The sequence below is a fragment of the Myotis lucifugus genome, unplaced genomic scaffold, assembly GCF_000147115.1.
Source record: "Myotis lucifugus unplaced genomic scaffold, Myoluc2.0 scaffold_40, whole genome shotgun sequence".
Classification (NCBI taxonomy): Eukaryota; Metazoa; Chordata; class Mammalia; order Chiroptera; family Vespertilionidae; genus Myotis; species Myotis lucifugus.
In genome coordinates this window covers 3,724,428-3,738,716 of record NW_005871088.1, presented here as the reverse complement: position 1 = coordinate 3,738,716, position 14,289 = coordinate 3,724,428, and the positions used below count along the sequence as shown (strand labels likewise).

Genomic DNA, 14,289 nt, shown 5'->3' with positions numbered 1-14,289 from the left:
TGGGAGGGTAGTGAGATCCAGGCTATTCAGAGGGTCCCCAAAGAGAGCATCTTCTATTTTGCCCTGAGCATAGATAGATGGGGAGCCTCGTCAGTACCAAGATGGCCATTGTATGGCTGCTAGGAAGTAGAGGCCACCCTACCACTCCCAGAGGCCTCAGGACTAGGCTGTATGGCAGACTCCTTGCCAGTGGAGCCTGCAGTTTCTGGGACTCGGGCAGGTGGGATGGTAAAGGCTTGCCTTTCACTAAGGACCCTTTGCTCTGCATAGTCAAAATAGCTAATAACAATGTGACTCCCCCCCCCCAAAAAAAAGAAAAGCAGCAGACTCTACACAGGCCAGAATGATGTCATCCGTCCCCAGGGGGGTCTCCGCACATTCGGGCTACTTTTATAATCAACAGTAAAAGCCAAATCTGTCTCATTTCACTCTTGTCTTCCTACCTATGAGTGAGCCAAATGAATGGTGGCCCTGGAGAAAACTGAATTGGGCTTCTGCAGTGGGTGGTGCTCAACACTCCCTCAGCCCCTGCATCACTCACTGGCTCCCTCATCCATTTCAGCACCATTTCCTGTCCCCCAGTCCATGCCAGGAACTGAGGACTGAGGTTTGGGCTCTGTTCTTAAGGAACCCATCATCTATGGGGAGACAGGCCTTAAAATAATCTTAGTCTACTATGCTGAGAGCTGAGGTGGGACAGGGAGCCCCAAAGAAGGCTGGCTCACTTGGCCTGAGAAAGGTGACTTTGAAAGGTGCCTGGGAAAAGTAGAACTTTGCCAGATCAGGAGGCTATGTTTGCCTGTGTTTGAAAGGATGGGGCAGGCTATAATGAAAGTGGAATGGTTCTGGAAGGGTGGAGGACAGTCAAGTTAGTGTGTCTGGGACTAAGGTTTTGTGGAGTGACAGGGCAGAGCCAGCTCAGGCTGGGTTTTGTCAGCCCCACAGAAGATCTGGGCCTGGGCCCTCCTCCTGGAGCTCTTCACACATTTTGCATTATCTCTAGGATAGCAGCACTGAATGTGAGGGAAGGGCTGCCCTAGGCCTGTGCTTTCTAAACACTGCAGGACCTGGTAACCCCTGGCATCTAGGGGCAGTCCCAACAAATCTTGAGCTCCCTTGTAGGCTGCGGAATGCCTTCCAGCTTATGGAGTTCTTTCTAGATTGGGAGGCTCAACTCTACACTGAGTCTGTTCCTAGTGTAAGGGCCCTGAGTTCACAATGCGGCTTTTAAAGCAGGGCATCTTGCTTAAGAGCAAACATCCCTTCAGGTCCTGGGAGCTGCATGATAAACTGCTTATGGTAAGAAAGAAAAGGCCAACAAGAGTCTATTGACTATGAATGCTCAAAGCATGATGTACTGCTTATGTTAAAAAAGAGCCAATAATTGTCTGTTGACTACGAATCCTCAACAGATGATACCTGCAGTATTATCTCTTGCCAAGATGTAGACTGTGAAGGACAAGTGGCTAAGAAGAAGAGCTACACCACCCCAGCTGGGATGATGTCTATTCCTACCCCAGGCCTGGCATAGCAACTACCTGCCAATAAGATAACAGGCCAGACAACTTCAAACAAACCCCCACAATGAGACTCCCCATGAACACACATTTCTTTCCCCTTAGGCTGTGTCTGTGTCTGATACCAACTATTTCTATTGCAACCCAAACCTGGCAAGGATTTTGTGCAGTACTGTATCCCATTCTCTCTGCTCACTCAATATTTTTTATGGGATTACCCAGGAAAAAAGTGCATCTTTGGGGCTTTCTCTATAATGTTTCTATAACATTTACATGTCATCTAACAGCAAAGGCAGGCACTAGTTGTAACTGTACAGTTTGTTCATTGATCACCTATGCTGTGCCAAGAACTCAACTACAGTACTGACAATATCCCTAAGGGTTGTGATTTTTAAAATACTTAAAAATTAATTCAAATAAATATATTCAAATTTGACACAATTTTAGAGAATTTGCAAAAGTAGTACCGAGAGTCCATGTATACCTCTTGCCCAGCCTGCTGAGGCTCATCTTTTGCAAATGTTGTATGTGCCTCTCTGCTGAGCTCCCTTGCAGGTACATGTCTATGCCTCTTTATGAAGCTTCACTTGGTACTGACCCAGCCAGCACCACCATGTAGAGCTGTGCACCACTGAGAGCCCCCAGAGGTTCCAAAGAGCTGCATTCAATGGTGCTGCCACCCGCACCACGTGGCACTGCCTCATTCCTGAATGGACCAGCTATCTGTGTTCCGTAGGGCTATGGTCCATGCAGTGGCAGTCTGCATCATCTAGAAGAGCCACAGTCCTGGTGTTGGAGTTGCCCATGTCTTCAGCGTAGGTGCTGTTCTGCATTTGTTGTGTTTACCTCTTCAAGCAGAGCTGGGCTCTGTGTAGAAGCAACCTGTATCTCTGTAGTCTTGTCCATTGGTGGCATAGTTCTCTTTTCTTTGTGGAGCCTCCTCCTGGGTGGACACCATCTGCATCTCCTTAGAGGGCTAGTCTCCATGCAGATGCAGCATGAGTCTCATGGCAGAGCCTCATAGCATGCAGGTGAAGCCCTCACCCACAGATGGAGGCTCAGTCTGTGTAGACATGGTCTTGTGCAATGGAACTACCTGTGGATTCAAGCTTCTTATGGCTGACTGCCTTACCTGTTCTCCCAGGTTGCTCAGGTGGCCTGGTCCCTGCAGCTTGGGCTCCACCTTGCCAGGCTGCTGCTCTCTTTGCTGCAACATCTGCTCATACAGCTGTGGGCTCAACTCAGCACTGGGGCCTCAGTCCCTACTCAGGGCCTCTGTCTTCTTAGGGTCTGGGCTGCAGGTAGCATAGCCTGCTTACATCTCTGCTATGTCAGACTAGACCTGAGACGCTGACCTTCAAAGGCTTCTAAGAGCGCCAGTGAGTGTGGGGGCTAGAGAGAAGAATGGGCTGGGAGGAGCAGGAAGTGCTGAGAGAGGCTTGAGTCAGCAAGGAAGATACAAAGTAGAGTTGCAGGAGCCAGACAGAGAGGGGGATGAAAAGGAAAGCTGGGAGTAGAGCCAGCTAGCTGAGAAAAGGAGCCAGCAGCTAGCCAGGGGAGCTAGAGTGCACACCTTGGCTGAAGAGGGTTTCTTTATACAATGAGAAAGGAAGTGATAAAAAATCCCATGCAACTCCCAGATTGGATTCAGCCCTAGTCAGAATGAAGCCTGGAGAGTTCCCTGTGAGTGACTCCGATTTCCCACCCTGCCTACCTCTAGAACGGATTTAAGTCAGCCCTGCAGAGTTGTTCAAGAGTAGACCCCATTGGAACTGTGGCCCTATCCAGGTCAGCTAGAGGCAACTGACTCCATAAGAAGGACACAGCAGAGAGCAGGGCAGGTGGTATCTGCGATGATCAGATAGAGTGTCAGGGGACTGAAAACCACAAGCATTCAGAACCCAAAGTATATGGTGTGTGTATTATGTGAGGGATACAGTCCATATTATCCTCAGGCTGTTTCCAGAGTCTCTGAGACCACCCAATTAATTGCTCCAGGCCTTACACACATTTGCTACTACTACCAGCAGCAGATATACTAATCTGCCTTTGGCTCACTGTCCCCATGGGTACCCTGTCTATGAGCAGGAAGATACTCTCTTCCCATTTGGATGAATCTTGGGGTGGCCAGTTTTCTCTGTGTTATGTGCTCTTTTATGTCACTCACTCAGGGTAAAATTGTCCCTTGCCTATTTCATTCAGGTCCTTGGGACCAGAGCAAGCCTCTCCAGGGCAAAGTGAACCAGGTAGACTCTCCTCGGGCATCAGGAAAGTAAACATTCAATGGTTGTTTCTCCTTGACTAATGTTGACTAAAATCCAAAAACCTAGATGTAGTCCAACCTTCTCATTCTCCAAATGGGGAAACTTAGGCCCAGGTAGATCACATCTTCAGTCCTCAGAAGGGTTGACTCTAAGTCTCCTGATTCCCAGTCTTATCTTCTCTCCACCCCACCACTTTACATGCCCTTTGGGGATGTGGCTGAGAGGGTCAACCTTCCTCAGCTTGCCACTATTAAAATAACTTTGACAAGACCTCAGCTTTCTTAGAAGGGTAAATGTGGCAGTTAAAGGTGGCTGAACAGTGGCATCTCTAGCTTCAAGGGGGGTCAGCTTATAACTGCAAGGCCCAGAGCCAACAGCTATAGGCCTGACAGGTATGGATCCACATGTCAAGACAGATTGACCCCAGGGATTCTTGAATCATCTAAATGGACTTTGGTAGCAGAGCAGGTTTCTTTCCTTTGCTAAGCAAAGAGGGTGTGTGGGAAGGGGGCTATTGGGAACTACCAGGCATGTATAAAAGCACCTCTCACCCTGGTCTGATGGCTCAGTTGGTTGGAGCATCAAAAGATTGTGTGTTGGATTCCCAGTCAGGGCACATACCCAGGTTTCGGGTTTCATCCTTGGTCAGGGCTCTTACAGGAGGCAACTCTCTCTCTCTCTCTCTCTCTCTCTCTCTCTCTCTCTCTCTCATTCTCTTCCCTCTCTCCCTTCCTCTCTTGAGGATAAAAAAAGAAAACACCTCTCAAGTCTGAGTGCCTAGGGTCTTTCCAGAGTATCTTGGGAACTTCCACCAGCCAGTTGTCAAAGTTCCCTTTAATCTAGCTGAGTGCAGAACTGGGGGACTGGCATATCCTCTGGAGCTGGAGCTGAGGTATGGCTCTGGCAGGAAAGCTTAATGTAAATTCATTTGTTCTTCCAAAGCCCAAACAGCCTGTGCATAGAAATCCACTAAGCAAAGACTAAGGGCACTTGGCAGATGGTGCTGCCATGATCCTATCATCTCCTGGGAAGAGCATGTTATGGGTCCAAATAGCCTACATGAAGGACCAAACTTCAGTGGTGAATCCTGAGCTGCACACAAGTGTGTGAGCCAAGAGGCACAGTGTCAGTATTTTCATCAGTGTCACTGTCATCTTCACTACCCCCTAACAACTATCTGCCATTGAGGGCCTCCTGTGTACTGAGAATGTTGCAAGCATTCAATCCTACATTGATTCTCATAAGTACCCTTTGAGATGAGTATTATAATTAGCTTCAATTTATAGATGAGAAAAACAAGGCTCAGAGAGTCAAAGTTACTCACTAGTATCTCATAGCTGGGAAGCAAGTGGTAATGAGATAAATAAGACTTGGCTCTTGTTCTCAAGATATTGCCAGTCACATCTAGAGAAAGAGTGTATGAAAATGGAATAAATGCTTCCTCCATGAGTATCTATAGTGTTCCAAGTACTTTACATGAATATTTCCATTTAATCCTCACAATAGCTCCATGAAGATGCTACTATTGCCCTGGCTGGGTGGCTCAGTTGGTTGGAGTGTCATCCCATTCACCAAAGAGTTGCAGGTTCAGTTCCCAGTCAGGGCACATACCTAGGTTGTGGGTTTGATCCCCCATTGGGGCGTGTACAGGAGGCAACCAATCAATGTTTCTCTCTCTCTCTCTCTCTCTCTCTCTCTCTCTCTCTCTCTCTCTCTTTCTCCCTCTCTATCTCAAATCAATAAACATATCTTCAGGTGAGGATTTTTTAAAAATATGCTACTATTATGTCCATTTTAGGGGTCAAGAAAATTAGACTCCTGGAAGTTAAATGATTTGACCAAGATATCACAGCTAATAAAAGCAGAGCTGGGATTTGAGCCACTAAGCCAGTGGTTTGCAAACTATTTGTTCTCAGACCCTTTGTACTCTTAAAATGTATTGTGGGTAAATTCTCAGAGACAGAAAGTAGATTAGTGGTTGCCAGGAACTAAGAGGAAGACAGGAGGGTGACGGCTTAATGGGTATGGCGTTTCCTTTTGGGGTGAAGAAAATGTTCTGGAACTGGAGAGAGATTATAGTTGCACAACATTGTGAATGCACTAAATGCCAATAAATTGTGTGGTGTAAAATGATTAATTTTATGTCATGTGAATTTCACCTCAATAAAAATATCAGAATACAATGAAGTAAAAGATTGCTGAGGAGCCCAAGGAGCATTTCTTTATGTGAGTTACATCTCTTCATGTTAAACATATCAGAAACAAAATTGTTAAAATGTTTAGTTATTTATTAATAATGAAATTAAAATAATAAACTTATTTCACACAAATATGAATAATACGCTAATGAAGATAACCTCATTTTCTAAAACAAAAACTTGTTTTGAAAAATTACATTATTTTATTTTTTTTCAAAGTTTCCCAATATTTGACTTGATAGAAGAAAGCTAGATTCTCACATCTAATTCTTTATTCAGTTATCCTTTCTTGTTATGGCTGAAATATAAGAAGAAAATCCAGCCTCTCACAGATATGCAAATGAAAGAGGGAGAGATATATTAGTAGGCTTTCCATATAATTGTGGACATTCTCCTTTGGTATGATATCAAAACCATGATTGTTACAGGTTAAGTGCTGTGTGGAATGTGTATCATGAACTTTCCATAGTTGGTTCCATTAAACTCCACAGGACTCTCTTATCCTTTGAATGAAACTTTTACCCATTTGTGGTTTGGTAACAGCATGCATTGGTCACTTGGAAAATATAAATGCCCTGAGTGAGGCAGAGCTTTCATATGTTGACACTTTTCATTCTACAACATCAAAAATACAACACATTTGTTCCTATAACCATCCATCTCATTGGAAAAGTCTTTAAGTATTGGGAAGCTGTCAAGCTCACAGCGGTGGATCCAAGCTTTTCAAAATTCTAATTTTTGCTTTAAAGCTGAGATTTTATCACTTGCAAAAAAATACTGTCAGTTGTTTTCCTTGAAGTAATAAGCTCACTTTGTTCGTTTATGAGAAAATGCCTGCCAAATACCCAAAGCTGAGTAACATTAGTGTTTTTTTTAAGTAAATATGATGTTCTATGAAAAATCAGCCAGTTCAGCTCAAAACTCAAATGACTGCACAAGTGCTCTGCCTTGGGTCAACCATTGCTCTATGGTTTTCAGCAGAAGTGCTTGAAGCAGATTTCCCATTCAAGAGTCAATATTTAATAAAGTTAACTATTACTGCTTAGCTAACAGCATTCTTAATTGAAGCTGGCTTTTTGTTTTTTAACTGAAAGTGCATGGCGTTGGAGAATCCAATGGCAACCAGTATGATTTGGTGCCACTGCCGTGATTTATGCCCAGACGCCTGCTATTTTACCCACCACTGCTTTTGCACCATCAGTGCCAATGTCAACCCAGTGTAATACTCAAAGAACATTTTAGTGTTATTTTGAAAATAGTTTTGACCTTGAAGATCTTTTAAAAGGGTCATGGGGAGGTCCAGGGATACATGGATCTCACTCTGAGAAGAACTGCATAAGGCTATGCATACATCTTCTCATGCCACTTTAATCAGGACTATAATGACTTCCTATCACCCACAGAATCAGGCCTGACCTCGGCCCATAATACTGTCACCCCAGGGCAGTGTTCCAGCCAAATGGTCTAGTCTCCATTGTCCAAATATGCCCTTCCATGCTCTTGCCCAAGCTCTCCCCTGCGCTGGGAATGCCCTCATCATCATCTCTGGCTATTGAAATATTACTTAACTTCTGCCCTAGTCAGTGTGGCTCAGTTGGTTGGGCATCATCCTATGGACAGAGAGGTTGCTGGTTCAATTCTCAGTCAGGGCACTTGCCCATGTTGTGGGCTTGATCCCCAGTAGGGGGCATACAGGAGGCAGCCAAGTGATGTTATGCTCTCACATCAATGTTTCTATCTTCTCCCTTCCTCTCTCTCTAAAAATCAATAAACTATTCTGTTTGTAAAAAAAGAAAAATTACTTAACTTCCAAGACCCAGTTCAACCTCTGGTTCTTCCAGGAAGCCTTTCCAAGTGTTAAGTGAAAACAATCATGTTTTTCTCTGAACTTCCCGAGCCCACTCTCAGAACACCTTCTCTAGCACTTAGCAGGCTGGGTATTATATTAGAAGGAGGTGTTTCCTCATCTATGAGCTCCCCAAGGGCAGGCACTGAGTCTTTCCTCTCCATTTCCCTTCAGTACAGTCTTGTTTATCACTGGAATAGGGGCCATTTGTTGGATTGCAAGGATTCAGCTCCAGTGCCCACAATGTAAAACTGGAAAATGCCATATGGCTGCAGCTGTGAATGATCAAAGCTCATGGAGCATGTTTTGTCTTTTATGAGTCCAAAAGGAACATCACCATTGGTATGGATATTTGCTTACACTTCCTTAAAATGATCTTATTTCACAGATAGGGAAAAGGGTTTACACTTCTAGACTGCTCCAACACCAGGAATCTCAGCTCCTAAGGCTGTAAGACTCAGGAGACAGTCTCCCTGGCACTAGGCCAGTGATGGCGAACTTATGACACGCGTGTCAGAGGTGACACTCGAACTCTTTTTTTTTTTTGGTTGATTTTTCTTTGTTAAATGGCATTTAAATATATAAAATAAATATCAAAAATATAAGTCTTTGTTTTACTATGGTTGCAAATATCAAAAAATTTCTATATGTGACACGGCACCAGAGTTAAGTTAGGGTTTTTCAAAATGCTGACACGCCGCGCTCAAAAGGTTCGCCATCACTGCACTAGGCTGTACTAAAGGTGCTGTCTTTTGCCCCATATTTTTTTTAGAGGACATAGTTCATGCCCCTGCAGGAAGGTTGGGTGCTGTGCCATAGGTAAGATCTGAGGTCCAGATGCTCCCCTCCAAATTTCCTTAAAGGCTTGCAATTCAAACAAGATCATTTTAATGGCTACATTAATTGCCCAGCATTCTGCTCCCATGAGCCCAGCCCAACCTGGGCTGGAAGACTTTAACTCATTTAACGCTTGTCTTAGAACCTTGAAGGATCACATTTGATGCCTGTAGAGATGCACTTGTTTGTTTCAAAGGTCCATTTAATTTTTATGCTTTTGGCCTCAATATTTGTTTCCTGATTTCCAGGAATTGCTCTCAATTTAGTGGTTGCCAGCTCACAGCTCTGTGCACCAGCCTTTCGCCTGCCTGCTGTGCTCTAACTTCTCTCTCCCCAGTGATCATATTGGCTGGCAGGGACATGGAGGGGGGAGGAAGAGGAACCTGCACAAGCTGAAGATAGCTTATGGAGAAGACCGAAGGACTCTGAACCAGGACCCAGAGAACACATATGGCAATACATGGAGATGGGAGAGAATAGTTATTCACTATGAGTTGGTACCACAGTGGAGTGCCCAGATAAGCAATCAGGGCCTTGGGCTGTATCAAAAGAAGCAAAGTATTCAGAACAAGGGAGGTGAATGTGCTGCTCTCCTCAGCAAACAGCAAATTAGTTTGCAAGGCATGGGCTCTGGAACCAGATTGTCTGATTAGATATTTGACTCTCTGTGACTTTGGGCAAATTACTTAACCCCTGTGAGACTCAGATTGTCTTTTTAATATTTTCAATGGGCATAATAATAGAAACTACCTCAAAGTGCTTTTAGGCAGATTCAATGAGATACTAGATGTCAAGTGGTTAGGAATATCTGGTATATACAACTCCCTCTGCTCTGCTCTGCTCTGCTCTGCTCTGCTCTGCTTTGCTGTGGCCAGGAACTAACCATAACTTCCAGCTAGTTCTGAGCCCCACACTCTGAAGGACCCTGACAAACTAGAGCAGCCGTGGGCAAACTATGGCCCGCGGGCCGAATCTGGCCCTTTTGAAATGAATAAAACTAAAAAAAAAAGACCGTACCCTTTTATGTAATGATGTTTACTTTGAATTTATATATTAGTTCACACAAACACTCCATCCATGCTTTTGTTCCGGCCCTCCGGTCCAGTTTAAGAACCCATTGTGGCCCTCAAGTCAAAAAGTTTGCCCACCCCTGAACTAGAGCATATCTAGTGGAGGGGTAGAAGAAGTACCATTTGCCCAGTGGGAGATATGGCATCTCCTGATATGGCTGGCAGGCTCCTTGAGGACTGAGTTGAGGGTAGCAGAAGTGACTGAGATGCAGTCTCCTGCATAATAGGAAGAAGACTTCTCAAGAAGTCTGTCACACTAGTATTGGTTGCTTCATGAGTGAGAGAGGTTAAGACTGAGGTTTGTTTTTGTGGAGAAATACCAGAAGAAACTAGATGTCAGAGGAGACGGGGAGCATTAAGTGGCAGCCAGGCCCAAACCCTGGGAATGCTGGAGCACAACTTGTTCTGTCCCTATCCCAGACTGAAAACTCCAAAGGTTTTATGCTCTGGATTGGCATACTGTGAAATGTACAGGCCATTCTTAAAGACCCACGAGTCACAGGCCAGTCAAGGGCATCCCTGTTGGAATTTCAGTGGTATCAAGGATGCCAGTGTGTCTGCTCTTGGTGCCATAGCTACTGGAGTATGGTAGATCTTAAAGCTGCACCTCAACCAGCAGGTGGGCAGCCATACTTAAAGCAATGGGTCACCATGTCCTCCTGGGCAGCCATGTTATCTGAGCTGGGATACACCCCTGAGATTCTTACTCTAGTCCTCTCCTTTTCCAGCTGAAGGGACCGAGGCCTGTGAGGAGTAAAGCCTCCTAATGTCACATTGAGATATAGGAATAGAGCCACTCCCCTCCAAGCCCAGCCCTGCCTTGTGCCCATGGACCCTGAGGGTTTGTTCCTCTTACAAATTCCCATGCCATCTAAAGGAGTTGGGCCTGGCCCTGAGTATAGCAGGTTTACCCAGGCAATAGGAGCATAGGGACTTGGTGATAAATACTAGCTCTATCCTTCACTTGCCAGGGGACCTTGAAGCAATGCAGCCTCCTCGCCTGAGGCCTCAGCCACTTCAGTTCTGAAAGGAGAAGGTGGCAGTTGGCATAATAACCAGACTTGTAGGAATTCAGTGATCTGTGATCCATGGATAGGGATGGATATAGTGAATAGTGGCCCACAGAAAAGATATGTCCAAGCTCTAACCTCCAGATCCTGTGAATATGACTTCATTTGGAAAATGAGGCAGATGCAATTAAGTTAAGGATCTGGAGATGATATCATCTTAGATTATCCCAGTGGACCCTAAATCCAATGACAACTGTCCTTACAGAGACAGAAGAGAAGAGGGACACAGAGCAGAAGAGAAGGTCATGTGAAGAAGGAGTACAAGATTGGAGTGATGCAGTCACAAGCTAAGGAATGCTAAGGAATGCTAAGGATGCTGGCAACCACCAGAAGCTAGAAGGGCCAAGGAAAAATCATCCCTTAGAACCTTCAGAAAGTGTGAGGGCCTGCCAACTCCTGGATTTCAGACTTCTGGCCTCACGAAATATGGGGCAATAAATTTCTGTTCTTTTAAGTCACTGAGTTGGGGTGGCAGAAGTGACTGAGATGCCATGTTACAGCAGCCCTAGGACACTCACACAGTGGGGCATGCTGCTCCTGAGACTCAGAGCCCATGGACCATCCAAGGTCCCAGACCCTGCCAGGTGGCACCCAAGGAGCTCTTAGAGGCCAACCATGCCTTGCTGGGTGAAGCTCCTTTGCCTTTTACTCAAGGCTAACTGGCTTGGTCCCTTCTCAGGCTTGCTCAGTGCCCATGAACTCCTAGCTCAATGTCAGGTGCCACACCAACTCATTGATGATGGCTGGCAATAGCCCTTACTCACAGTCTTCAGCCTTATACCTCCAACTCCTGACTCCTGCTTTATTTTGCCACAGTTCTAGCCCAAGGTGTAGTGGTAGCAGAGATGCTATCCAGGTACCCTTGCCTGGCCGCCGTGCTGTCCTCTTTGCCTGAGACCGGCTGCCCAGTGTGTGTCAGGAAGTACTCAGAAGTCAGGATCAGGCCCTGGCTTTGAGAGCCAACCAAAGACATGGTGTCTACAGGCCACTGATGCCCTGGGTGTTCCTTGCAGGGAAGAATAAAGACAGAGATGTCCAGGCCACAGGTACCAAGTGACAAGCCGTAACTACGAAAGAGGCAAGGGTTCCTGGCCTGCCTTGGTACTAGCTGAGTTCTGAAAACAACATCTCTGACCTCTGTGGATTGAGTCATACTGGTGCCTGGGATTCCATTTTAGAGCCTACCCATAACAAAACCACTGGCATTTGGTGGTGCATACAGGTGGTCAGGGAAGGCAAAACCACAGAAGTTTCCTTTGACCTTCAGAGTGAGCTCTTACCATTTCTTCTCACATGCTGTCTTTATTCCTAAACCATCAGAGGCCCCTGCAGGGGCAGAAGATGGCAGAAGGGTGTGTAAAGGGAGGTTATTTTCTGTATTAGAGGAATAATGTCTAGCATAACATCACTTTGAGGCCCAGGTAAAAATCACATTTTCATTAGCCTTACCAGTTCTTTTTTGTGTTACTAGTTCATTCTAGGAAGTATTTTCATTTTCTCAAGGGTGGAGGGAAAAGAAAGCCAAAGCCACCTACCAAATTCTCAGACCAGCTGCCCATGCCATTTATGGAGTGCTCCAGGTTTACATGTGCCAATCTTCAGGAGAGCTGACAGGTTGCCTAAAAAATGAACAATATCCAGCTTCCGGCCACACAGATTTTTGGGGGTGGGATTTCAGGTTCTTGGCCTTCGTTTGAGTCTGTCAGTCAGTGGAGTGAAGCTGCCTTAGAACAGGGACACCTTTCCTATGCTGTTCAGTAAATAACAGGGCCAGAGGGTGAGGACTCAAAAGGAGACTCCAACTGCCACTTGTCCTTAAAGACAAAGGCCACATTTTCCTGCCTTATAAGTGATTGTGCTTATACCAGTCCTCTAAATATATTTGTCACATAACAAGACCTTGAGGTTCAAAGGGAGCTCTGAAAGGAGCTTTTGTCTGTTGATTTTAGACTTTTCTGAGTCGCAAGCAGTAATGAGCTTCCCCTCCACTAGCCAGAGGCACATCAAGCTAGGCAAGGTACCAGGGAAGAAGAATTGCACCCTGATGAGTAAAAAAAAAAGCATGCTGAGTACAGTTTGCAGATGTCAGAGCAGGCAGAAGGGCAGCAAGACTTTGGGGATTCAAGGTCCAGGGTTCAAACAAGAGTGGAGAGTGGATGCAGGGGATCACTTTACAGCACATTCACAGAAGCCACAGAAGCCCTGCATGGACAGCATTAAAAGTTGACCTACTGTATAAGATTCCCTTTGGCTTACAGCAAGTTGCTACTGTAAAGCACTTATGAACAACTACTCTCATATGTCTCAGCTGTTGAGACATGGGGACACTGAGGCCCAGGGAAGGAAAGACTCTTGCCCAGGATCGCCCAGCTGGTGGTAGAGGTGAGGTGGAACCCAGTTCTCCTCATCACAGGTTGGTGACCTATCAAGACCATGCATATGTGGCCTGCACCAGCTGTGTGTGGAACAGGCTTAGGTCCATGTGGGGTAAGGAGGGCCTGGGTGCAGACCAGATCATTATACACAGGCATGGGTTCCCCAAGATGGTTTACATTTCCCTTGCATGGTGGTTGCTGCTACATGCCAGCCTGGCCAACACACTTTACCCACTTGTCTACTGTATTAGTCAGGGGATAGAGAGAGATTGATTTTGTTTAAGGAATTGGCTAATGAGATTGTTGGGGCTGGCAAGTCCAAAATCAGCTGGCAGACCAGCAGGCTGCAGATTCAGGCAAGAGTTGTTGCAGTCTTGAGTCTAAAGACTGGAAACTCAGGCAGGGTTTCTATGCTGCAGGCTGGGTGCAGAATTCCTTCTTTGAGGTACCTCAGTCTTTGCTTTTAAGGTCTTCAACTTATCATCTGCTTTACTCAAAGTCAAATGATTGTAAATGTTAATCATATCTATAAAATACCTTCACAAAAACATCTACAATGCTGTTTGAGCAAACAAATGGGCACCATGGCCTGGCCAAGTTGACAAATAAAATTAGCCATCTACAGTCTCCTTCACACCAGTCCAGGGAAGAAGCTGTTGCCTTTGAGTCCAGTAGGTCATAAGTAGGCCTGGGAGAAGAGGAGGGTTTGCAGCACAGGGAGAGCTGATAAGTAGATTGCTCAAAGCCCAGCAGCCTCCCTACCACTCTGGCTTTTCTGATGTGCTCATCAGGAGGTGTTTTGCCATTTCCCCCTGCCTACCCAAGGCCCTTGGTTTGCATCTCAGTATTCCAGCCCTTGTCACAAAATATATGGCTTAGAAGGAAAGTGTGTTGCAGGTGGCAGGTCTGTACACCATTGAAGTCTAGAATCTGCATTCAGGCAGCAACCAACATGACCTGGATCAGTATACTGCACTGCTGCATACCCCCAGGGCTTTGCCCAGAGTAAGTGTCCAAGGAACAGAAAGTAAGCTGGTCCTTCCTTCAAGAAAGTTCTTGGACCTTAGCTGGTTTGGCTCGGTGGATAGAGTGTCAGCCAGTAGACTGAAGGG

General features: G+C 45.7%; 1 protein-coding gene across 1 annotated transcript in view; it reads right to left on the bottom strand.

The window, feature by feature from the left end:
- The window catches only part of LOC102436332 (small nuclear ribonucleoprotein F-like), a 116,420-nt gene extending 113,687 nt beyond the window's left edge, over positions 1–2,733 (bottom strand). Inside the window, exon 1 of the mRNA XM_006087801.1 lies at positions 2,650–2,733. Within this exon, the coding sequence (XP_006087863.1) occupies positions 2,650–2,733 (84 nt within the window). The remainder of the gene's footprint in view (positions 1–2,649) is intronic.
- Between the last annotated feature and the right edge of the window lie 11,556 nt (positions 2,734–14,289).